At 36.0% G+C, this 24493-nt stretch overlaps 1 protein-coding gene across 1 annotated transcript in view; it reads left to right on the forward strand.

The window, feature by feature from the left end:
* LOC118854835 (WD repeat-containing protein 19-like) overlaps positions 1 to 24493 on the forward strand; it is a 157633-nt gene that overhangs the window by 56255 nt on the left and 76885 nt on the right. The window contains 4 exon segments of the mRNA XM_036765055.1: positions 10731 to 10880; positions 10990 to 11137; positions 13345 to 13549; positions 20056 to 20239. Of these exon segments, the coding sequence (XP_036620950.1) occupies positions 10731 to 10880; positions 10990 to 11137; positions 13345 to 13549; positions 20056 to 20239 (687 nt within the window).

The raw sequence follows: 24493 nt of genomic DNA on the forward strand, positions 1-24493 counted from the left end.
TGATTCTCCAGTGTTCTTGAAAATTTAAGAACTCTAACAGGCCAGGGTATACATACCTGTCTTTTCCATGCTCGTACTTTGAGATAGCTCAGTTATGGTACATATTTAAGACTCTCAGAAACCTAAGATGTGAGAGCTTGTTGCCAGGGGACAAACCTATTAAAGGCTGGTTCTTCAAATTAAACTAAATGTTATATATAGTGAATGTCCTTGGGAGATAGCAGTCACTTCAGGATGGGCAGCTTGTTCATCTTGGATAGTAATAAATATCCTGAGAATGATTGTGATAGAAACTACTTGGGGGGAGAAAAAGGAGAAAGCCTTTTGAGAAAATTATAAAGGGAAAAAAAGCTTGTTGAATTTTTGGTACACAAATTTATGAGGCTACAGAAAGATATACTTCAAAGAAAATGATTAACTCTTAAATATAAGCAAAAAAAGGATTAAATTAAACTGTGCTTAATACAAATGTTTTTCTGCTTAGGAAGGGAGTCTATCAAAATGGAGGTTACACTTGTAGTTTCAGTAAATGATAAAAATAGCTCCTTCAAAGCTCAACCTTTCACTTATGCCAGGAGTCCACAGGAAGTGTAATGGCAGTGCCATCCAAGGAGATTTACTAGTCTCTTTTCCCCACAAGAGAAACTTTCATTCTTGCCAGGAGGGGAAGCAGAAGGTTGGGGTTGGAGGCCTCTCTGGTCCCCTCAGAGAGAAGGTATACTCACCTAGAATGATATGTCTGTGGTCTCTTAAATATTATTAGTGTAGAGGATGTGATTTAATCTAATTTCTTATGTTTTGTCATTTTTAGGGAGGGAAGGAGGATCCCAAGCTGTATATCCAAGGCTTTACACCTTTCCTACTACATACCAATTTCACAATGAACACACATAAAGATTAGTAAAGAAAGCCCATTTATTTGAATTGGTAACAAAACAGAAATCAAAGAAGGTATACATGGGAGGATATACACACCAGATAACAGAGTGAAGGAATTTTCCCATTGGAAGGGGAGGTAACTCCTCTCAACCAGAAGAGAGAATACTTGATCTCACCCAAAGGGAAATTCCCCAAAGACTCTAGTGTAGCAAGCTGAAGATAGTGACATGACAGAGACTGCCAGCTCCTTTTGTGTCTTTCTGGAGTCTTCCTTCAGCAGTCAGAAATGGGATTGGCTTCATCCATCTTCCCTCTCAAAGGTGGAAGCCAGAAGCACCCAAAGTGATTTGAAGCTTGAAGAAGACCTAAGAAGCTAGAGGAATCCCAAAGAAGACTGAAGCAACTGTAGATCTTTCCAATCATCAGCTTCACTCGGCCCCACATGTAAAGTAGGGCATTCATCTCCAGTCTTGAGGAAATAGTCCCCTACCAATAGGCTTCGGCATTATTGCCAAATTACCAAAGGGGTCACATCTATATTGGCTGAGACACAGAAAGAGTTTATTGAAAAGGAGTGTAAATGACTTATTATTGATTTGATAATTATTGAATAAGCTACCCAAAAATGCTATAATATTTGTATTGACTTTGTTGATTACCTTTAATACTAAGCCTTAGATTCAGTTCTATACCAATCACCACTCGTATAATATCAATCTTAATTCATATTTTTGGACACATAAAATGGATCACAATAGGTATGGAAGTTACCTGAACAAAAATTCATACAATATTAAGGAAATACAGGGCCCATTAACCTAAGGTATAGAAAGATTAACATCAGAAAGGAAGAAGGGGATTGATAAACATTCTCAGAGGATATGAGAAATAGATTAAAAACTCTTGAAACAAGCAGATATTACTTTAGCCAGAAATAGTAAAGGCTAACAATAGATATTTGCCATTGGTCAAATATAACCAAATGTGGTTTACCTTTAAACAGACCTTATGGAACAGCTTAGATCCTCCAGTGGACTCAAAGGGCCTATCATAAGTGATATAAATATGAAATAAACCAACAATATGTTGACAGAAGTATTTTTAAGTGGATGGGTTGTGCAGAAAAGCAACATTCTGTTTATAGAAAGGTAGAGGTAGAGATTTTTGATAGCTATTTAATAACTCACCTCTATCAGAAATTATAGAAGGATTATCTATGAGAATATCCTTTTGGTTTAATCTTGTCCCCTACTTCCCACTCTAGCTGCCTTTTATCTATTGACTTCTCCTATTCGAAAGTATGCTCCTTGAGGGCTGGAACTATCTTGCTTGTTTTTGTATTCTTAGCATTTGGCACAGTGCCTGGCACATAGTGAACACTTAATAAATGTTTTGTAATTTAAGAAACCCACACTTTGTGATCAGTGCATATTATTCAAGGAAACAGCGAGAAGTATGCAACACAGCATTGTAGATTGCAAAAAAAAATTACTGAATATTCAGCAAGATACAACCTGGTGGCTAAAATTATATATAAGAAGCTCAGTATTCTTCAGAAACTAGGAGACAAAATTGTTATGCTGCAAAGACATATACCAAAATAGCTCTAAGAATTCAACAAATAAACTATATTAGACCAAAACCTTCCATTCTTAAACTATCACCATCAACTTAAATGATCATATACTAAAAAAGGATAACCATGATAATGGAAGAACATATTAAAACATTTGATTTTTTTCTTAACATTAAATGCAGAAATGTGCATAGGAGAATTTAAAGAAATCAGCTGAAAGATTTAAGATGTTTTAGGGAAAATGTTAGAAATAAATATAAAACCTAGTGTCAGTTGCTGATTGTGTAGAAGAAATATACAGTTTGCAATATCTTCTCTGTCCAGCCAACACAATATAGAGCTTTGTCCTAAGGAATTATTTTATGTAAAAATGCCTTATGTGACAACACACACTATATTTCCCCAAGTATTGGCCCTGAAAGGAAGGTTATGTTAGAGATGATCCGGTTCCCCTTCTCTTGAGTTTTATTTCGTATTCGTATGCTGAAATGGCCATAAATATACTTCTCTTTCATTTGTAGTGTATCATGCCTATTGTGACTCTTGCTCTCTGTTTCAGATGGTATGTAGAAGGTTTCAAGACGAGGTGTTGAGGCTATTGAAAAAGGCTTTCAACCTTTAGTACATTGTTCTTTTGAAAATATAATTTTAATGTGCTAAAGGAAAAGTGAATTCCCTGATTGTTCTGTTTAGAGATTAGGTGATTGATAACAATAACAATTTAGAAATAATTCCTCATTTCAGTTTAAAAATTTCATCATATAAAATATTTAGATTATTAGCATTCTTTCTAATCTTAATATTTTAATTTACAGGAATTTCTTTTTTAATTTTATTTTTAAAATTCTGAACTTAATAACAAAAAATGAATATTTCTATATATAAAATAGAACAGAAAAGAGGAACTATATGTGAAAACATGAATCTTGATTACATATAGCTGGATTTTAAAATGTATAATAAATTAAGCATGCTACCTGCTTTTAACAAAATTTAGTTGATATATATTTTTTCTTACATTGCTAAAATTTCTCCGATTATCTTTTTCTCTTCTCTTTCCCAGAGAGCTTTCCTATGTAAGAAATATTTAAAAAAAAACAAAGAAAAATATTAGCAACACTGATCAATATGTTGAAAAAACCCAAAATATACGTGATGTTCCATATCTGTGAACCTCCTCCCATCCCTTCAAAGAAGTGAGGTTGGAGTATCTTCTTTTATCTCTAATTTGGGTCCGTGCTTATTTTTTAAAATTTTTGCATAATTAAATAAAATGTCAAATAAAATTCATTTTTAATTGTTTTGTGGTTCTTTCCATTTGCATTTTTGTAGTTGTGTATCCAACATATTACTTTCACAACTATTTTGCTTGTTTGTGTGTCCTTAACCTCCAATTATCTTTTTAGCATTTAATAAAATGACTAAGTAGACTTCTTTTTTTTTTTGTGCTGAACTGAAAAAAGAAAAACACAGTCTGTGTGACAAATAAACATAGTGAAGCAAAACCAATCCACACATTTGCTATGTCTAAAATATGTCTAATTCTGCACTTTGAGTCCTTCCCCCTTCTTCCCATCATATGTTGTCTGAAATTGTGGTCAGTAATTGCTTTGATCAGAGTTCTTAGATGTTTCAGTTATTTTTCTTTACGATGTTGTTACTGTATAAATTATTTCTTGTTTCTGCTCTCTTCCTTATGCATTAGTTCATACAAGTCTTCTCAGGTTTCTCTGAAATCAACCCTTTCATCATTATGATTCAGTAATATTCCATTACATTTGCATATCTTATTTATTCAGCCACTCCTCAATTGATAAGCACTCCCTTAGTTTCTAGTTCTTTGCTATCACCACAACAAAAATCTGTTATAAATATTTTAATAAATGAGTCTTTTTCCTCTTTCTTTGATCCCTTTGAAGGTATAGGCCTAATGGTAGTATAGCTGGGTTAAAGGTTACATACAGTTTAGTGACTTTTAGAGTGTGGTTCCAAACTGCTTTCCGAAATGGCCAAACCAGTTTACAGCTGTGCCTGTCAAGTGACAGCCCCCTAACATTTGTCATTTTCTTTTCTGGCTGTCTTTGCCAATCTATTATATGTGAGATAGAACCTGAAAATTCTTTAACTTGCTTTAAACTTATGGGAATTTCACCTCATTTTTACCCAAAGATACTCCAACCCCACTTCTTTGAAGAGATGGGAGGAGGTTCACAGATATGGAACATCATGTATATTTTGAGTTTTTTTCAACACATTGATCAGTGTTGCTAATATTTTTCTTTGTTTTCTTAAAATACTTCTTACATAGGAAAGCTCTCTAGGAAAGAAGAGAAAAAGATAATCAGAGAAATTTTAGCAATGTAAGAAAAATCTATATCAACTAAATTTTGTTAAAAGCAGGTTGCATGCTTAATTTATTAAAGTGAATTTGTGCTTATTTTACTTCACCTGGGTCATTTTATTCATTTGTACATTTCATATTTATACCTTATTCAAAAAAATAATGCATCAACAAGATTTTCATCCCTTTGTTCCATTAGTCATCCTTTTTCTTTCATGCAGCCTCAGTCTCCTGTTTTTTTCTAAAAACAGACTCAAATCTATTCTATCTGAAAAAAACTATGTTGTCATTGCCTCAAACTGTCACCCCATCTTTTTGCTGACAAATTTCTTGAGTATACCTTTTCCTCATCCTATTTTCCCATCTACTCTCTTGCTATTTCTATTTCCATCTCTCAACTGAAACCACTGTGTCAGAGGTCAAAAGTACCTTTTTGTGTCAGCTGAAATTTTCTCAGATTTCACCATCCTCAGTCTTTCTGTTTTCTACTGATAACCATTTCCTCCTTTAAAAAGTTTCTCATACTATCTTTACTTCTAAAGTTTGTCACAAAAAAGGGATTAAACTTGTTCTGCATGACCCCTGAATGCAGAATTGGAGGTCATGGATTGAAGTCATGGGGAGACAACTTTAGGTTCAATGTAAGGAGAAATTTCCCAACAACTAGAGCTGTTCAAAAGTGGAAAGAGCTGGCTTGGAAGATATAAAGTTCCCTTCTCTTTAGGTTTTCAAAGAGATGCTAAATGACCAAGTAGTTATTCAATGGCAAGCATTTATTAAGCGATTACCAAGTGCCAGGCACTATGCACTTGGCAGAGATATTGCAGAGGAGATTCTTATTCAAGTTAGACTTGTCTTCATCTCAGATTCTGTGATTATGACTCTTCCATTGGTTTCTAAGATAATGACAATATTCCAGTTTTTGGAGGAGGATATGGCAAACCACTCTGGTCTCTTTCCCAAGAAACCCCAAATGGGGTCATGAAGAGTCAGATATAGCTAAAAAATGACCGAGCAACGAGTTCTTATGTCTCTCTGATCATTCCCTTTTGTTGGTTCCTCTTCCTTCCTCAAAATCCCCTAAATCTAAGTTCTGAAGATTTTGCCCTTGGCCCTCATTTCTATACGTTTTCCCTTGGAAATTTCATCTATTTTCACAGCCAGGTAAATGTATCTTAAATTTATATGTCTAGTCTCTGAACTCATATCTTAGCTCCAATCTCACATTTCCAACTGACGACTCTATGTTGGATGTCCCACTGAGATCTAAAATTCAGCATATCTGAAACTGGATTCTACCCTCCTCACCTCAAACTCCCTGTTCTTCTTTCTGATTTTCCTGTTCTGTTAATGATACTGTGATTAATCTAGTCATGCAGGCTTAAATTTTAGTAGTCCTCTTTGATTTCTCCTTTTTCATCCTATACATAAGATTTGTTGTTAAGTATTATAGATATTTCTGAAATGTTTTTCAAATTGGTTTCCTTTTTCTTTTTAAAATTATTTTTACTCACATTTCCTTTTTTTTTTATCATGAACTTAATGATCATCAATCAATGCACATTTAAATGTGTAAAGGACAAACACATTTGTATAAGAAATCTGAACTGTTACATAAACGTATTTTAAGAAATGCAGGGTGTCCCCAAAGTCTTAGTGCCGTTTTAAGCTTTGACAATACAAACATATAGTTTAGCAAAGTAATAACAAAACTGCTATATGTTTTATTTCATACCTTTTTTAAAATTTCAGTTTTCTTTATTATTTTTTAGTTTTCAACATTGATTTCCACAAGATTTTGAGTTACAGAATTTCTCCCCATTTCTACCCCTCCTACCCCAAGATGGCATATATTCTGATTGTTCCTTTCCCCAGTCTGCCCTCCCTTCTGTCACCCCACTGCCCCCCTCATCCTCTTTCCCCTTACTTTCTTGTAGGGCATGATAGATTTTTATACCCCATTGCTTGTGTATCTTATTTCCCAGTTGCGTGTAAAAAACTTTTTTTTTTGAGCATTTGGTTTTGGAACTCTGAGTTCCAAATTTTCTCCCTTCTTCCCTCCCCACCCACCCTCCTTGTGAAGGCAAGCTATTCAACATAGGCCACACGTGTCATTGTGCAAAACACTTTCATAACAGTCATGTTGTGAAAGACTAACTATATTTCCCTCCATCCTATCCTGTCCTCCTTTATTCAATTTTATCCCATTGACCTTGGCCCTTTTCAAAAGTGTTTGCTTTTGATTACCTCCTCCCCCACTCTGTCCTGCCTTCTATCATCCCCTCTTTCTTACCCCTTTCCCCCCTACTTTCCTGTAGGGTAAGATACCCAATCGAGTGTGTATGTTATTCCCTCCTTAAGTCTGATGAGAGCAAGATTCATTCATTCCCTTTCACCTGCCCCCTCTTCCCTTCCAAGAGAACTGCTTTTACTTGCCACTTTTATGTGAGATAATTTACTCCATTCTATCTCTCCCTTTCTCCTCCTTCCAATAGATTTCTCTCTCACCCCTTAATTGTATTTATTTATTTTTAGATATCATCCCTTCGTATTCAACTCACCCTGTGCCCTTTGTCTATATATATGTGTGTGTGTGTATATATATATATATATATACATATATATATATATATATATATATATATATGTATGTATGTATGTATATTCCCTTCAACTACCCTAATACTTAGAAAAGTTTCATGAGTTACAAATATCGTCTTTCCATGTAGGAAACAGTTCAACTTTAGTAAGTCCCTTATGAATTCTCTTTTCTGTTTACCTTTTCATCCTTCTCTTGATTCTTGTATTTGAAAGTCAGATTTTCTCTTCAGATCTGGTCTTTTCTTTTTCAAGAATACTTGAAAGTCTTCTATTTTACTGAAAATCCATATTTTGTCCTGGAGTACTGTACTCAGTTTTGCTGGGTAGGTGATTCTTGGTTTTAGTCCTAGCTCCTTTGACCTCCAGAATATCATATTCCAAGCCCTTCAATCCCTTAATGTAGAAGCTGCTAGATCTTGTGTTATCCTGATTGTGTTTCCACAGTATTCAAATTGTTTCTTTCTGGCTGCTTCAATATTTTCTCCTTGACCTGGGAACTCTGGAATTTGACTATAATATTCCTAGGAGTTTTCTTTTTGGGATCTTTTTCAAGAGGTGATCAGTGGATTCTTTCAATTTCTATTTTACCTTCTGGTTCTAGAATATCAGGGCAGTTTTCCTTGACAGTTTCTTCAAAGATGATGTTTAGGGTCTTTTTTTGATCATGGCTTTCAGGTAGTCTAATAATTTTTAAGTTATCTCTACTGGATCTATTCTCCAGGTCAGTGGTTTTTCCAATGAGGTATTTCACGTTGTCTTCCGTTTTTTCATTCTTTTGGTTCTATTTTGTGACTTCTTGATTTCTCATAAAGTCACTAGCTTCCACTTGCTCCATTCAAATTTTTAAGGTAGTATTTTATTCAGTGGTCTTTTGGACCTCCTTTTCCATTTGGCTAATTCTGCCTTTTAAGGCATTCTTCTCCTCATTGGCTTTTTGGAGCTCTTTTGCCATTTGGGTTAGTCTATTCTTTAAGGTGTTATTTTCTTCAGCATTTTTTTGGGTCTCCTTTAGCGAGTTATTGACTTGTTTTTCATGATTTTCTTGAATCACTCTCATTTCTCTTCCCATTTTTTCCTCTACTTCTCTTACTTGCCTTTTCAAATCCTTGTTGAGCTCTTCCATGGCGTGAGCCCAATTCCTGTTTTTCTTGGAGGCTTTTGATGTAGGTTCTTTGACTTTGTTGACTTCTTCTGGCTGTTTGTTTTGATCTTCTTTGTCAGCAAAAAAAGATTCAGTAGTCTGAGTTTTTCACTGCTTGCTCATGTTCCCAGCCAACTACTTGACCCTTGAGGTTTTTGTCAGGATATGACTGCCTTCAGAATGACAAATGCTTTGTCCCAAACTTCAGGGACATTGCGTTGCTGTTTTCAGAGCTCCTTGTACATGGCAAGCTCTTCCACACCAGTGTTCCTCCTCCTCCCAGGAACTGCCAACCAGCACTACGATCCAGATCCAAGCAGGACAAAGGAAGACAACCCAGGCTCCGGGCAAGCAAAGTGCTCCCTGTACTCCCACTCTGATCTGCCACTTAATTCCTCCCACCAGGTGGGCCTGGGGCCTGAAGCAACTGCAGCTGGAGCTCTGGAAGCAGCCGCAGGAGCTTCCTGCCACTGCAGCAGCTTCCTGCCACTGCAGCTGTTGCTCTGTACTACCTCCGCTGCCCCTGCGGCTGGGGCTGGGGTCGAATACATACTCCTCTTACCCCTATTCAGCAGTTTTCCCACTGACCTGCTAAGTTGTCTTTGATGTTTATGGGTTGAGAAATCTGGTAGGTGCCACAGCTCAGTGATTCAGGGCCCTATGGCTTACTCCATCCTATCTCCTCAGCGCCTGGTCTGTCCTGGTGTGGCCCATGCTGGTCTGTGCTCTACTCCCAGCACGGTGTGATAGACACTTCCCAATGACCATTCAGGCTGTCTTGGGCTGGAGACCTGCTTCTCTCTGTTGTTTTGTTGGTTCCGTAGCTCTAGAATTTTTTCAGAGCCATTTTTTTTACAGGTGTTTGGAGGGATTTGGGGGAGAACTTAAGTGAGTTCCGGTTTTCCTGCTGCCATCTTGGTTCTGTCCCCTCTTTCATAACTTTTAAAAATAATTTTGTGTATTTAAAATTTTTATTGATATTTTTGTGCATACTAATTTTCAACCCAGTTTCTTTGATTTTGTGAAAACTTTATTGTCCTCTGGTTTCTAAGACATAATATCCTGCCTCCTCTATCTCTATGTTCTTTTCTTTTTTTCCTGATCCTAATTAATCTACCACTCCCCCATTTCCATCAGGTAATAGCCCTCACTTATAAAAAATATAAAGTCCAGCAGAGCAAACCAAAACATTAGCTATATATCTGAGGATGCCTGTCTCATTTTGCATCTCTAGTTCATTACCTCTCTGTTAAGGAGATATATGTTTCATCATTAGTCTTTTGAATGCACTTTGATCAGAATTCTGAGGTCCACCAAAATTGTTTTCTTTTATATTATTGTTATCTTTACGTAAACTGTTTTCTTGGTTCTGCTCATTTTGCTCTGCATCAGTTAGTTACTTTCATTACCACTGCTACCATCAAAATGTAGGTCGTCAATGCCTCTTCCCTCTCTCTCCCCCAGCTATTTTAACAGTTATACTAATTAGTCTTTGACTTCAGTCTCTCCTCCTTGCATTCCATCCTTTCATTGCTGTTTTATTAAATCTTCCTGAAGAACAGTTCTAAACATGTCACTTGGATAAGTCAATTAAACTTTTTGGACCTCAATTTCCTCTATAAAATGAAGGAGTTGAATTGGGACACAGCACAGTATGATGACAGGAACACTCGAGTTAGAGTCAAAGGACCTGGGTTTGAATTCCAGCTGTGCTACCTTATGGCTGTCATTTAACCTCTCTGAGGGTCAGCTTTTTCATCTCCAAAACAGGAAGAATCAGACTTGATGATTTCTAAGATTCCTTTCAGCTATTACTCTATGTTCATCCAAGGTCATGTAGGCAGGAAGTTGCCGAGCTGGAATTTGAACCCAGATATTCTGATTTCAAATGTAGCACTCATTTTATCCTGTTATTGGGTATAAGGATTGTTTTTTTATTCATCTCTATACTCCCATCACATATAGCATGGTACTTTGTGGATAATAGATACTCAGTAACAATATATCAAATCAAAGGAGAAAATGTAACCAAAATAAATACATTTGCAGACATGCAAATACATATATATATATATGTATTATCAATTTATGTTTTAGATAAGAGAAATCATATGTTAATAAGTGGTAGATTTCTATTTTGTGAGTTACTGTTTTATATTAAAACTAAGAAATGACACTTCATTTTTTATTAGGCTGGTGTAATTCATTATTTTTACATTGAAGACTGGCAACATGTGAATGAATATCGGCATACTGTCAGTGTTAGAAAGATTTTTCCAGATCCAAATGGGACCAGGTTGGCATTCATTGATGATAAAAGTGATGGCTTTCTGTATTGCCCTGTAAGTCCTGATAAAAATAAATATGGACAATATTTGGAGGTTGCAAAAGATAATTATACATGAAACTTTTTGTATATAGAATATTTTCAATACGTATGTTTCATTCTAGGTAATTGATGCAGTGTATGAAATTCCAAATTTTCCACCAACCATCAAATGCATTCTTTGGGAAAACTGGTCAATGGATAAAGGTGTATTTGTGGCTTATGATGATGATAAAGTATATACTTATGTCTTTCATAAGGATACTATACAAGGTACTATAATTTCTTTTTGATTAAAATACTCAATGCCATATATTCAAATATATTAATTTTTTCCTTTTTTAAAAATTAAGTTAAATTTGTTTTTGTTACGTTTTAAATTCTAAACTGTCCCCCTCTCTTCCTCCCCACCCTGTACTAAAGAAGGAATTTTTTCCTTTTAATTATGAATTTAGAATCATAAGCAAACACAAATATTTCAATACACAAAGAACAAATATAATTGTATATGGAACCACGAACTTCTGATATAAAGGTTTGTTTTAAAATATACATTATATTTTACAAAGTAGTAAAAACAATTAGACTTTTATAACCCTTTCTGAGCTTCTTTTTGCTTTATGTGTTTTAAAAATATTTTATTAATACTCTTTATTTTTTCAATTTTTATCACTTCTCATTAGCTGACCTTACCCTCTCCTAAATAGATGCCTTCCCTTGTAATAAATGAGAGTGATCAAGTAAAGTAAATCTATCCTTTATTTATGTTTTTATGTCTGGTTTTGTACCTCTGGTCCATCACCTCTTTGCCAGGAAGCTGAAGGTATGCTTTATTATCAGTCATGACTAGTTACTATATTGATCAATTCTGAAACCTTTCAGTGTTGCTTTCCTTTATGTTATTGCGGTTATCATGTAAATTGTGTTTCCTTTCTGCTAATTTTACTTTGTATCATCAGGTCAAATGAATCTGCCCAGGTCTTAATATCTGTCATTTCTTGCAGTGCAATAATGTTTCATTCTGTATTAGTTATTCATTATTTGATGGGTACCTACTTTGTTTCCACTTCTTTAGCACAACAAAAAATGGTGCTGTGATTATTTTTGTATATATATATTTAGGTCTTTTTGTCTTTGACTTCTGGGTGGGAATCTGACTGGTATTTCTGGTACAGTTTAGTGATTTTATGGGCATGTTTCCAAATGATCAGAGTGTTTGAAACAATTTAGGTTATACCAAGAATACATTTATGTACTTGTCCTTCCTTCCATAACTCCTTCAATATTTACCAATGTCACCTTTTGTCAGCTTTGTCAATTCAGTGGATTTGAGGTAGACCCTCAGGGTTGTTTTAATTTGCATTTCTCTTTTTATTAGTGATTTGGAGAATCTTTCATATAGTTGTTGATGGATTGCATTTCTTTTTTTTTTTTGGAAAAAAAGCTTGTTCATTTCTTTTGACCACTTAGCCATTGGAGAATGGCTCAATTCACACATATTTTTGATAATGCTGGATATTATTGCAATAAGGTTTTGTCATTGCATTTGTATGTTATTGAAATACATGATGTTTCAGTGTCAGTTTAGCCTATGTTTTCAGTCTGAAACATTAATCCTCAGGCTCTCGAACAGTCACTCACTGAGTTTATAGTAAATACTTCCTGTTGTATCTAATACTTGAATCAGGATTTCAAATTAAGCTTGATAAATTAAGATTTTTATTCAATGTATTGAGCAAGTGCTCACTGGATGATATTCAAATTAAGGAAAAATGATAGGTTTATATTAAGAACTGATAAATAATTTGAGTTAAAATATAATTTTAAGTAAAATTCAAATCTGAATGACCAGAATTGTTCTTTTACCTTTCTGTCAGAAGATATCAGTGAAATATTTTAATTCACTGGGCGTTTATTATAATTCTCTCCACCTGTATGGGACATCATCAAAGATAAGATTTCCTTGTAACAAGATCCTTTTTGGTCTTTCCATAACTAAACTCTTTTGATGGCATAGACCAATACACACACACACACACACACACACATATATATATATATATATATATATATTTGCCAAATATTCTTTTGTAGAGAATAGATATTCTTTAGGTATCAATTATTTTTTTCATTACGTTTGTTAAATATGAATTTGAATGATGTAAAGGGGAGAAGGTAAAGGCTTAACTAGAGAAGTGGCTAAATCATAGAAAAATGTGCCTTCTATTTAGTAGGTACCTGCTAATATTTCTGTTGAATTTTCTTAGCTATAGAGTTCATCAATAAATGAACTGAAAATATATATAAAGAGGAGGGATGATAAGAGTTACATTTCTCAATATTTGAATATTCAGCATTTCCACGGATATCCTCACTGGTTATACTGACACATATGCTAGTGTATTTTATGTTTCATCAATCACTAAGGAAGGATTAGATATAGAAGCTTCTAAAAATAATTTTCTGATTTTATAATGCAGGGTCCAAAGTAATCTTGGCAGGAGGCACAAAGGTTCCCTTTTCCCATAAGCCATTGCTCTTGTATAATGGAGAATTAACTTGCCAGACACAGAGTGGAAAAATAAACAATATCTGCCTTAGCACCCATAGCTTTCTCAACAATTTTACAGACTCAAAAAGTAATGAGCTGAGACAAATACTGATGCAAACTTTAATGCTAAAAAGGTAAGTCTCATTTTTACTTGGTTGTGAATAATCATCTACTTTCGTTGTCTGGTGTGATATTGTTATCTGGTACTATATATATTATTGATCTATGAATTGACCAGAAAATAATTATAACAAATTATCCTAAGTCCTTCAAGGTTTTAGGTACCCCTTGAGTTCCAATATCTAACATATGGATGACTAGGTCATTTACTCCTTTTCTTCTTTTCCCCTTGCCTGTCTTAAAGCTACTCCATATGTTCCACAAAATCACAGAATTTGAGAGTTGGAAAGGGCTTTGCAGATTATTTGGCCCAACCTGTACCTGAACAAGAATTCTCTTTATAAAATATTCATGTGCTCATATAACTTTTACTTGAAGAACTCTAATGAAAGGAAAACTACTAACTCCCAAGGCTGACCATTCCACTTTTGGATAGTTCTAGTTGTTAGTTTTTCTTATTCAAAACTCTTTACAACCTGGCTTCCTCCTTCTTTTCCAGTATTCTTATACTTTATTCTCCCGGTAAAACTGACATTCTTATTTTTCCTTACACAAACTATTCCGTTTCCCAAATCTAGGCATTTTCATTGACTGTCCCCATGCCTGGAAATCTCTCCTTCCTTATCTCTGCTTCTTGACTTTCTCAAAGTCCCTGCTAAGTCTCCAGTTTGACTCTAAGCTACTTGAGAGCAGGGTCTATCTTTCGCCTTTCTTTGTATTCCCAGTGCTTAGCATGTTACCTGGCACATAGTAGAATGCTTTATATATGTTTATTGGCTGATTAACTCTACAGTTTTTTGAGAATGCCACCTCTCTATGGGTGGCTATTCTTGGGTCATTAGTCCAAGAGGTATGGTTAGCTCAGAATAACTCAGAGTCTTCATTCCACTGAGAAATGCTTCTTTCCTGAATGAGCCATCATACAATAATGGTGTCTGATCATCCAAGCAAACAGATATGCAATACTTGACTATATATAATCATTTTTAATAAATTATGTATAGAATCAATATAAGAATAAAATGAACAACATATTTAAGCACCATCTTATAGTTGCATTCCTATGGCTTTTTCCAGGCTCTGGCTGCCCATAACTCAGAAATTTCAGGAGTCTAGACCTAAATGGGCTAAACCTACAATATGTGACTATCCTCAATCCAAGCAGGAGTTTTCCCTAAAGCTGCTCTACTAATGGCCTTCCAGGGCATTAATGTCCAGATTTGGTGTAGGATGGAAAATTAGGAGCTGAGGTTGTCTTTCAGTTCCTCTTGTTTTCTGACCATGGTTGTATCATTGATGTCAACCTTTGACTCTGTTCTCTTACTGTTTCTTGGCTTAATTGATTGGAATTTATAGGACTCTGATCACTTTATTGCCTGTTTGTTGGCTAATAGTGAGGTACAGTCTAGGACAGGATCAGACATGGAGCAAAACTCTCTCCATTCCAATCACTATCTTGCTTCTTTGTCCCTCTGGTCCTTCAGTTGACCAGACTGTCTTTGTGTGTTCAAATTTTCCAGTGGTCAATAATTATGACATTTCCTTCTTGATCTTTCCCAATCATAATTGGATTTGGTAACTCCTTTCTCCTTTCACATCACATAGTCAGCACACAAGGTGAGTGGAGTAGAGTCAGGTTATTATATTTATAAGGGAGATTCCTTGCCTGTTATGGAAACTTTTGAAATCTAATGAGTTGTTTGTATTTACTTTATTTGAACACTTGAATTAGCATTGCAGGGTTCTTATTACGAAACCTAGTAACGAATACGTCCAAGCATTTGAGTGGTGACAGATACAAGGATGGACAGTTTTGAAAAGGTGAGTTGGGAAGAGAAGAGGGAGAAAGTAGCCCTTCCTGTCCAGCTCTAGGTGTTTGTTTTTCGTGAGAGCTTAGTAGCCTGACTAACCAAATCTCTTCGGGGAAATAAAATAGACTTTGTTGTTGTGCTCAAGTGACAGAGATAGATGTATATATGTATGATGTGATAGAAGAGAGGTGCAGCTAGGCATGGCGAAACTGATAGGATGTCCAGGGAAGGTGAAAAAAAGGCTGCTTACCTCTCCACTTCTCCTCTAGGAGAAACACTGAAGTGACCTTTCCTATACTCAGTGTAGTTGAGTGACTGCACTGTCTGCGAATGAGTTACTTTTTTATCCAGCTACCTGTAGAGAAAAGGATGGGACTGGAAGAAATTTAGAACTGATTTTTCAGTTTCTTGTCTTCTCTGCTACTTGAGGCATTAGAGTGGGAACTAAATGAATGTTGTGGTGTTTGGTGCACATGGACAGTCTCCAGATATTAATATGTGTATGCATTCTTATTCCATTAAATGCTTTCTAAAGTTATAAACTTAACAGAAGTGACCTGATGAAGCACAGGCAAGAAGATAGGAAGGAAAGAGAGTAACTAGTAGGGAGAGCAGGAGCCCAGGGAGTTCATTGGTAGACACAAAATACATACTGATGTCAGAATCCAGAATGAAGCCCAATATATTAGGCAATAAATGAGTGAATCACAATTAGCAGTGCCCCTTTGTGGTAGCTGCAAGTGGAACCATCTCTAATTTTTCATTCCTGTGTGCTAGTACCATGCTTTTATATTGAATTGTGAAACTTATAGAATACTATTTAAACTTAACATTCTTAGTTTGAGAAGTGTGAAATTCTCAAGGTAGTCTCTTCCTGTTCATTAAGCCAGGACTTTTCCATAAAAGTTAACTTTTGTTTTCTTTAGTAATCACATTGGGAAAGACAGGGGCTTCTTAATTTATTGATTTGCAATTGATCACTTAGTTATAAATTGGTGGGGGAGAGGAAATCTGATGTATTATGTTCTATTCTATGCACCACATTTTAGGAAGATCAAAGTTGCGAGAGACCAGGTTGGTGAGGAGACTGGAGGCCATGTGAGATGAGGACAAAGTAACCAGATATTTAGAATGAAAATGAAGATTTAGGGAAATGTTTGCATAGGAATCTTTATTATTGTAGCAGGGGTGAACTCCCTTTCTTTCCTTTTTGCATCACTACCAAAGCTAGCTCTGCCCTTTCTTCCTCCCTCAGAGACTTTAGGAGAGGTGTGGGGAGGCCTGGTATTATGGGCATATTCTCTTTACGTGGCACTGAAGGAGGGGAAAAATGCAAAGGGAAAGAGAGCTCCAATAACCTTTCTGGACTCCTGAAAACTCTCTTCCAGCTCTGAGTTTCTGTCAAAGAACAAGTGCCATTGACTTCTAAAGTGATATGTAACCTCACCTTAAAACCTGTTTCAGACTTTCCAAAAGGCTCTGCCCTCCTCATATTTTTCTAATTAAACCCTTTCCCCCCAAATACTATAATTGAAACTAAGTTTTAAGACTTTCTTATTGTTTTTCTTAATTACCAGCATCCCAGGTGGTGTCAGAGTGCGTAGAGCACTGGGCCTATAGTCGAGACGATGAGAGTTTGAATCCAGACTCAAACACTTACTAGCTGTGTGACACTGGGCAAGTCACTTAACCTCTGTCTGCCTCAGTTTCTTCAGCTGTTAAATGGAAATGATAATAATACCTACCTTCCACGGTTGTTATGAGGATTAAATGAGATAATAGTTGAAAAGTGGTTAGCATGATGCCTGTCATAGTACATGCTTCATAAATGCTTATTCCCCTTCTCTTCCTTTCCCTCCTCTCACTCATTTTCATTGCAGATATACAATACTCAGCTACATTATAGGTTTGAAAGGCTTTTTGTGGGCTAGCCTGAGAATCTAATCACCATTTATGTTATCTCAGTGGGAATAGTCTTAGTTACAAGTAAATTTTTGAAATTTTTGTCAAGTTGAAGACTTCCTCTTTGTGAATGGCATTCTTTATGAATATGGTAAATGAAGTATTTTTTTTCAGGAAACTTATATTCTGCCACAAGATATGACATGAACAGATATAAACATATGTAAAATGAAGACAAGGTCATTTTGGTAGGAAAGGCCCTGGCAATGGGGGGAAGGGGAGATGAGGAAAGACTTCAGGTGTAAGTGGCTGTTTGAGCTGAGTTTCAAAGGAAACTTGACATTCTTACATGTGGAGGTGAGATGAAAATGCATTCCAGGGTGGGGGAGAGTGCAAAGGCACATATATGAGATGGAGTATCACATGTGAGGAAGAGTAAGTAGGGTAGTCTGGCTGGTCTAGAGAGTTTGGGAAGGGAGTAATGTATACCAAGGCTAGAAAAGTAGGACAGGACCAGGTTGTGAAGAATTTTAGAAGGCAAATTGTCTGTATGTGATTCGAATGGCAATAGGAAGCCATTGAAGTTTACTAAGTTGAAAGTGACTTGGTAAGGTCTGAGCTTTAGAAAAATCACTTTAGCAGCTTCATGGAGAATGGATTGGAGTTAGGAGAGACTTTAGTCAGGGAGATCAAAAAGAGGGTATTTTAAATAGTCTACCTAGAGATGATGAGGGCCTGAAATAGGGTGGTAGCTATGTGAGTAGAGAGAAAAATAATGTTTGCAAGAGGCATTTTAGAATTGTAGAAGTGACATGATTTACCAAGTGATTGGATAAGTGAAGAGTGAGAATAATACCAGAGTTGTGAACTTGGGTGATGGGTGATTGGAAGGATGATGACTTCTGGTTCCCATAACAGAAAGAGAGAAATTTGAAATAAGAGTAGATTTTTGTGAAAAGATAATGAGCTCTGTTTTCGACCTGTTGACTTTGAGATGCCTGTGGGACATCTAGTTTGAAATGTCTCATAGACATGGAGCTCAAGTAGAACTTAGAAGAGACTAGCGTTGGATATATAGTTTTGGGCATCATCTGCATAGACATGATAATTAAATTCATTGGAGCTGATGAGGTCACCAAATGAGAAAGTGAAGAGATAGAAGAGGACCAAAGACAGAACTTTGGGGATACACCCGTAATTTGCTATGGAGTGTTCAGGTAGGAGAAGGACTAAGAGGAAGTAGTGTCACACAAGGAAAAAACGCAAAGAGGTAAGAGTACTTAAGAGGAGAGGGTGACCAATGGTATCAAATGTTTTAGAAAGATTGAGAAGAATGAGGATGGAGAAAAGGCCATGTAATTTTGGGGATGTAATTTTGGGGAGAACTGTTTCAATTGAGTAATGAGGTCAGAAAACCTTATTACATAAAGTTGGGAAGTAAGAGAAGTGAAAGAAATAGAGGTCAGGAAGTTATTCTAAAAGTTTGCTTTCGAAAGGATGGAGAAGCATAAGACTGTAGCTTGAGGGGATGGTAGGGTCTAATGAGGTAATTTTTTTCCCCTATCAAATATCTATTTATTTATTTTTGGTAAATAGTATTTTATTTTTTCCAGTTACATGTAAAGATAGTTTTTAACACTCATTTTTATAAGACTTTGAGTTTCAAATTTTTCTCCCTCCCTCCTTTCCATCCTACCCACCCTGCCAAGACGGCAAGCAATCTGATATAGGTTATATATGTGCAATCATGTAAACATATTTCCACATTAGTCATTCTGTGAAAGAAGAAACAAAATGAAAAGGGAAAAGGCACAAAAAGAGAAAATAATATGCTTCGATCTGCATTCAGATTCCATAGTTCTTTCTCTGGATGTGGATAGCATTTTCCATTGTGAATCTTTTGGAATTGTCTTGGATTGTTGTATTGTTGAGAAGAGCTAAGTCAGTCATAGTTGATCATTGCACATTTTTGCTGTTATTGTGTACAGTGTTCTCCTGGTTCTGCTCTCTTCACTCAGCATCAGTTCATGTAAGTTTTTCTAGGCTTTTCTGAAATCTTCCTGCTCATCATTTCTTATAGCACCATAGTATTCCATTAAATTTATACACTGTAACTTGTTCAGCCAATTCTCCAGTTGATGGGCACTCCTTCAACTTCCAGTTCTTTGCCACCACAAAAAGAACTGCTATAAATATTTTTATACATTTAGGCCCTTTTCCCTTTTTTATGACCTCTGATCAAAGGGTATGCACAGTTCGATTGCCCTTTGAGTACAGTTCCAAATTGCTCTCCAGAATGGTTGAGCATTAGTGCTCTCCATTGCCTTAGAGTCCAAATTTTCCCACATCTTCTCCAACATTTATCATTTTTCTGTTTTGTTATATTAGCCAATCTGATAGGTGTGAGGTGGTACCTCAGAGTTATTTTAATTTGCATTTCTCTGATCAGTAGTGATTTAGAGTATTTTTCACATGACTATAGACAGCTTTAATTTTGAAGGTTATTTTTAAAGATAGGGAAGGATTGGGTATATTTGAAGTGGTAGGGAAAGGACTGTTAGTGAGGGAGTTAGAAATTAAGGAGAGAGATGATGAGCGTAGGCTATGATCTGACAAACAAATTTCAGAGTTTTTGATTGTGAAAATGGAAAACTTGTGGGTGTTGGTGAAGTCAAGGGTATGACCATTGCTTTGTGTAACATGTAGAGTAGAAGAGTAGGGAGCTGATGAGACTGAAGAATTGAGATACTATTAAATTTGAGGGGATATCAACATGTATACTGCAGTACCCTAATGTAACTGGACAGATAAATTTCTTCTGTCTACTATAGATTCTCTGAATCATGGGAAGTGTGCAAACTTCTGAATGAAGCATCTGCTTGGAATGAATTGGGCAGTTCCTGTCTGCATCACATGGAAGTGGAATTTGCCACACGTGTGTATCGTACAATTAGAAACGTTGGGATGGTGATGTCATTGGAACAAATAAAAGTAAGTTATTGCAATTTATATATGTTGTGTGAGAATATGGGAAAATATAGTTTAGCATGATTATATTGTTATTAATTAAACATAGGGACAGCCTTACAAACAGGAAGGATGAGGAACTGCCTATGTAATGTGATTTGAATGATCCTGAAAGGATATCTTGCCCAGTTACATTTTCTTCATTGACCTGGAATGTCTGAAATTTCTCTTTTGAGGGTCATGTCTTAAGGCAATTTTTGAAAATGTTTTATTTAATTGGGGTAAAATATGTTTTAGTGGAGAGAATATTGGATTAGCAGTTAGAAAACCTAGGGTGCAGTGTGTGACCTTGCAAGAGTCACAATCACTCTAAACCTGAATATTTGCATCTATAAAATAGTAGATTTAGACTAGATGATTTTTAAGGTCCCTTCCAGTTCTAACAGTCTATTATCTATGTTATTAGATTACCTCAGAGAGACACATATCAATTAGCCAATGTATTAGCATAGATGAATATATATGATTTAAATCCATTACCACTTAGCAGAGAACAGGGCCTGGAGGGATTAACATTGTAGAAAAGGGACATTTTAATTAGGAAAAATGAAAAGGGAAAGGTTGAGAGAATGCCAGAAGAAAGGCTTTCTGTAAGTCACTGAAGTGGGGAACTATGAGTAACCAAGAGAAGGCTTGAGAGAATAGAGAATGTCATGGAAAAGGCCCTAAAAAGCACCATGACTGTCAATATATGTGACATTTGACATCTATAATTTCCTTTTACCCTTTGCCTTTTCACAAGAGGTGGAAGCTGTGTTTCATTATTTATAATCTAGAACATAGGTGTCAAACTCCAGGTACTACCACAGACCACAGGTGGACTGCAAATATCCCAAGTGGCCTGAACGAGATTTAAATGTAATTGGGAAATGTCAAAGAAAATAAATAAAAATACAATACAATATAGATAATGTTCATTTATTGTTTTCTAAATCATTATGTGCCTGTAGCTTTCCATTTTTATTTGAGTTTGACACCATTGATCTAGAACCAATAATGTTCATTGGATTTAACCTGAATTCATCTGTTTTATAGTGTTTTCATTCACATTATTACAATTGTTGTGCATATTGCTCTCCTCATTCTGCTTTCACTCTGCATTGGTTCATATAAGTTGTCCAGGATGTTTCTTAAAATTTCTCTTTTTTCCCCATTCTAAAGCAGCTAATAAGCATCCAAATGTGAAAAGCACTGTGCTAAGTGCTCGGAATACAAAGAGAAAAATGAAACAACTCCTGACCTCAGGAAGCCTGTAATGTATTGGGAAAAATATGTCCATGGATAAATAAATATAAAATACATAACAAACAAATACAAAGTAATTTTAGTGGTAGGGCATTTACAGCAGGGTCATGATAGGCCTCAAATAGGTGGCACTTGACCTAATTCTTGAAAGAAGTCAAGGATTCTAGGTAGCAGAAGTTAAAGAGGGAGTTCATTAATTATTTGTTGTCTCTTTGTTTTGTTTTTTGGAGGAGGGAAGGCCGGACAATTGTATAAGTGACTTGTCCAAGGTCACACAGCTAGTAAGTGTGTCAAATGTCTGAGGCTAGATTTGAACTCAGGTCCTCCTGACTCCAGCTAGCTGCCCCACTGAGGTCAGATTTTAATTCAGGAAGTTGAGTCTTCCTGAGTGTAGGTTTGTCACTCTATCTATTGTGCCTCCTAGTTCTGTCTTTGTGCTTTATGTGCTTGGCACATAGTAGATGCTCAATAAATGCTTGTTGATTGATTTCCAGTGTTTTGATACTATAGAAGTGCTGCTATTAATGTTTTAGCATTGTTGGTGTGGGACCTTTGCTTCATATCCTTGGATAAAATCCCGTAAGACCAAGTCTCCTGAGTTAAGTTGTTGTCACAATCCTCTAGAACTCTCTGGAAAGGTGACATGGGATTGTAAATGAGAAGACTGCACAAATCTCATGACTGCTGTAATTTAAAACATCTGACATTTCCTAATTGTTTCAATTAAATTATTCATGTCCTGCCACTATCTTCCTTCACTTATGGCTTGTATGAATAAAGCAAAGTTTCAAAGGAAGGATGGAGCTGAGGAATCTTGGACTCAGTATAGTTCCTTAAAAAACAGCAGGATTTGGCTGCTGATTAGAATATGTGGCCTGAGTGAGGAGTGAGGCTAACACCGAATCTATATAATGGATTGTAATGATGATAATGTCTTCAACAGTAATAAGGAAATTTAGAAGAGGTTTTGGGCACAGAATTCCAGCTGAGCTACTTAAAATCCTAAAAGATGATACTGTTAAAGTCCTGCACTCTGTATGCTAGCAAATTTGGAAAACTCAGCAGTGGCCACAGGATTGGAAAAGATCAGTTTACATCCTAATCCTAAAGAAGGGCAATGCTGAGGAATGTTCAAATTATCAAACAATTGTACTCATTTCACATGCCAGCAAGGTTAAGATTCTGCAAGCTAGGCTTCAGCAATATGTGAACTGAGAATTACCAGAAGAGCAGGCTGGTTTTTGACAAGGCAGAAGAACTAGAGGCCAAACTGTTAACATTTACTGGAATGTGGAAAAATCAAGGAAGTTCCAGAAAAACATCAACTGCTTCATTGACTACACTGAAGCCTTTGTGTGAATCACAATAAAATGTGGCAAATCTTTAGAAATGGGAGTACCAGATCACCTTCCTTGTCTCCTGAAGAACTGTATGTGGGCCAACAAGCAACAGTTAGAATTGAACATGGAACAAATGACTGGTTTAAAATTGGAAAAGAAATATGACAAGGCTATATATTGTCACTTTATTTGACTTACGTGCTGAATACAGCATGTGAAATGCCAGGCTGGATGAATCAAAAGCCAGAATTAAAATAGATAGGAGAAATATCAACAATCTCACATCTGCAGATGATACCACTCTGATGGCAGAAAGTGAAGAGGAATTAAGAAGCCCCTTGATAAAGGTGAAAGAAGAAGGTATAAAAGCTGGTTTGTAGTTTAACATAAAAAAAAACAAGATCATGGCAATTGGTCCCATCACTTCCCGGCAAATAGAGAAGAAATGGAAGCAATGTCAGACTTTATATTCTCAGGCTTAAAAATCACTGCAGATGGTTACTGCATCCATGAATTTAAAAGATGCTTACTTCTTGGAAGGAAGGGTATGGCAGATCTGGACAGCATGCTTAAAAGTGGAGACATCACTTTGCCAATAAAGGTCCATATAGTTGAAGCTATGGTTTTTCCAGGAGAAATGTATGGCTGTGAGAGTTGTACTGTAAGGAAAGCTGGGCACTGCAGAATTCACACTTTCGAATTGTGGTGCTGGAGAAGACTTTTGAGAGCCCCTTGGACAGCAAGGAGATCAAATCAGTCAATATTTGAAGAAATTAATTCAGGCTATTAACTGGAAGGTCAAATACTGAAGCTGAAACTTAAATACTTTGGCCATATAATGAGAAGACAGGACTCATTGGAAAAGACCCTGATATTGGGAAAGATTGAAGGCAGCAGGAAAAGGGGATGGGAGAATATGATATGGATAGATAGTGTCATGGAAGCAATGCATGTGAAATTGGACAGACTTTAAGAGATAGTGGAGGATAGAAGGGACTGGCATGCTATGGTCCATGGAATCATGAAGAGTCAGATATGTCTGAATAACTGAACACCACCAAGTTTTGGGGAAAAATAATGAGTTTTGTTTTCGACATGTTGAGTTTGAGATACGTATAGGATAACCTATTAGAAGTGTCCCAGCAGGCAGTTCTAATCCCTGCCCTGCTATTAATTAGTGCTTTTCCCCTTAAATTACATTGCATTTACTTATCTGTGTAAATATTGTATTACCCCACTAAATTATTTTAAGACTTGGACTGCTTAGTTTTTTTTCTTTGTATTCCCAGAGCCTCTCACAATACTTTGCATTAAATAAATATTTGTTGAATTAAATAGAATTGGCTCCATGCTCTTAGTGCAATAAGGCAATTCTCAGGCTTACAACAAAAATGGAATACAGCAAATTATATAATGGCACATCACATAGTAAGATGTTCTACAAAAATACATGAAAGCATAAAGCTCTACAATGTTATTACTTATAGGATCATAGGCTTAGAAATAGAAGGTAACTTTGAGATCATCTAGTCTAGATTCCTTATTTTATAGAGGAGAAAGTGAGAACCAGAGAGCTTATGGGATTTGCCCAAGGCCACACAGTTAGTACGTGGCAGAATCAGAACTTGAATGT

Source organism: Trichosurus vulpecula, chromosome 6 (assembly GCF_011100635.1).
Source record: "Trichosurus vulpecula isolate mTriVul1 chromosome 6, mTriVul1.pri, whole genome shotgun sequence".
Classification (NCBI taxonomy): Eukaryota; Metazoa; Chordata; class Mammalia; order Diprotodontia; family Phalangeridae; genus Trichosurus; species Trichosurus vulpecula.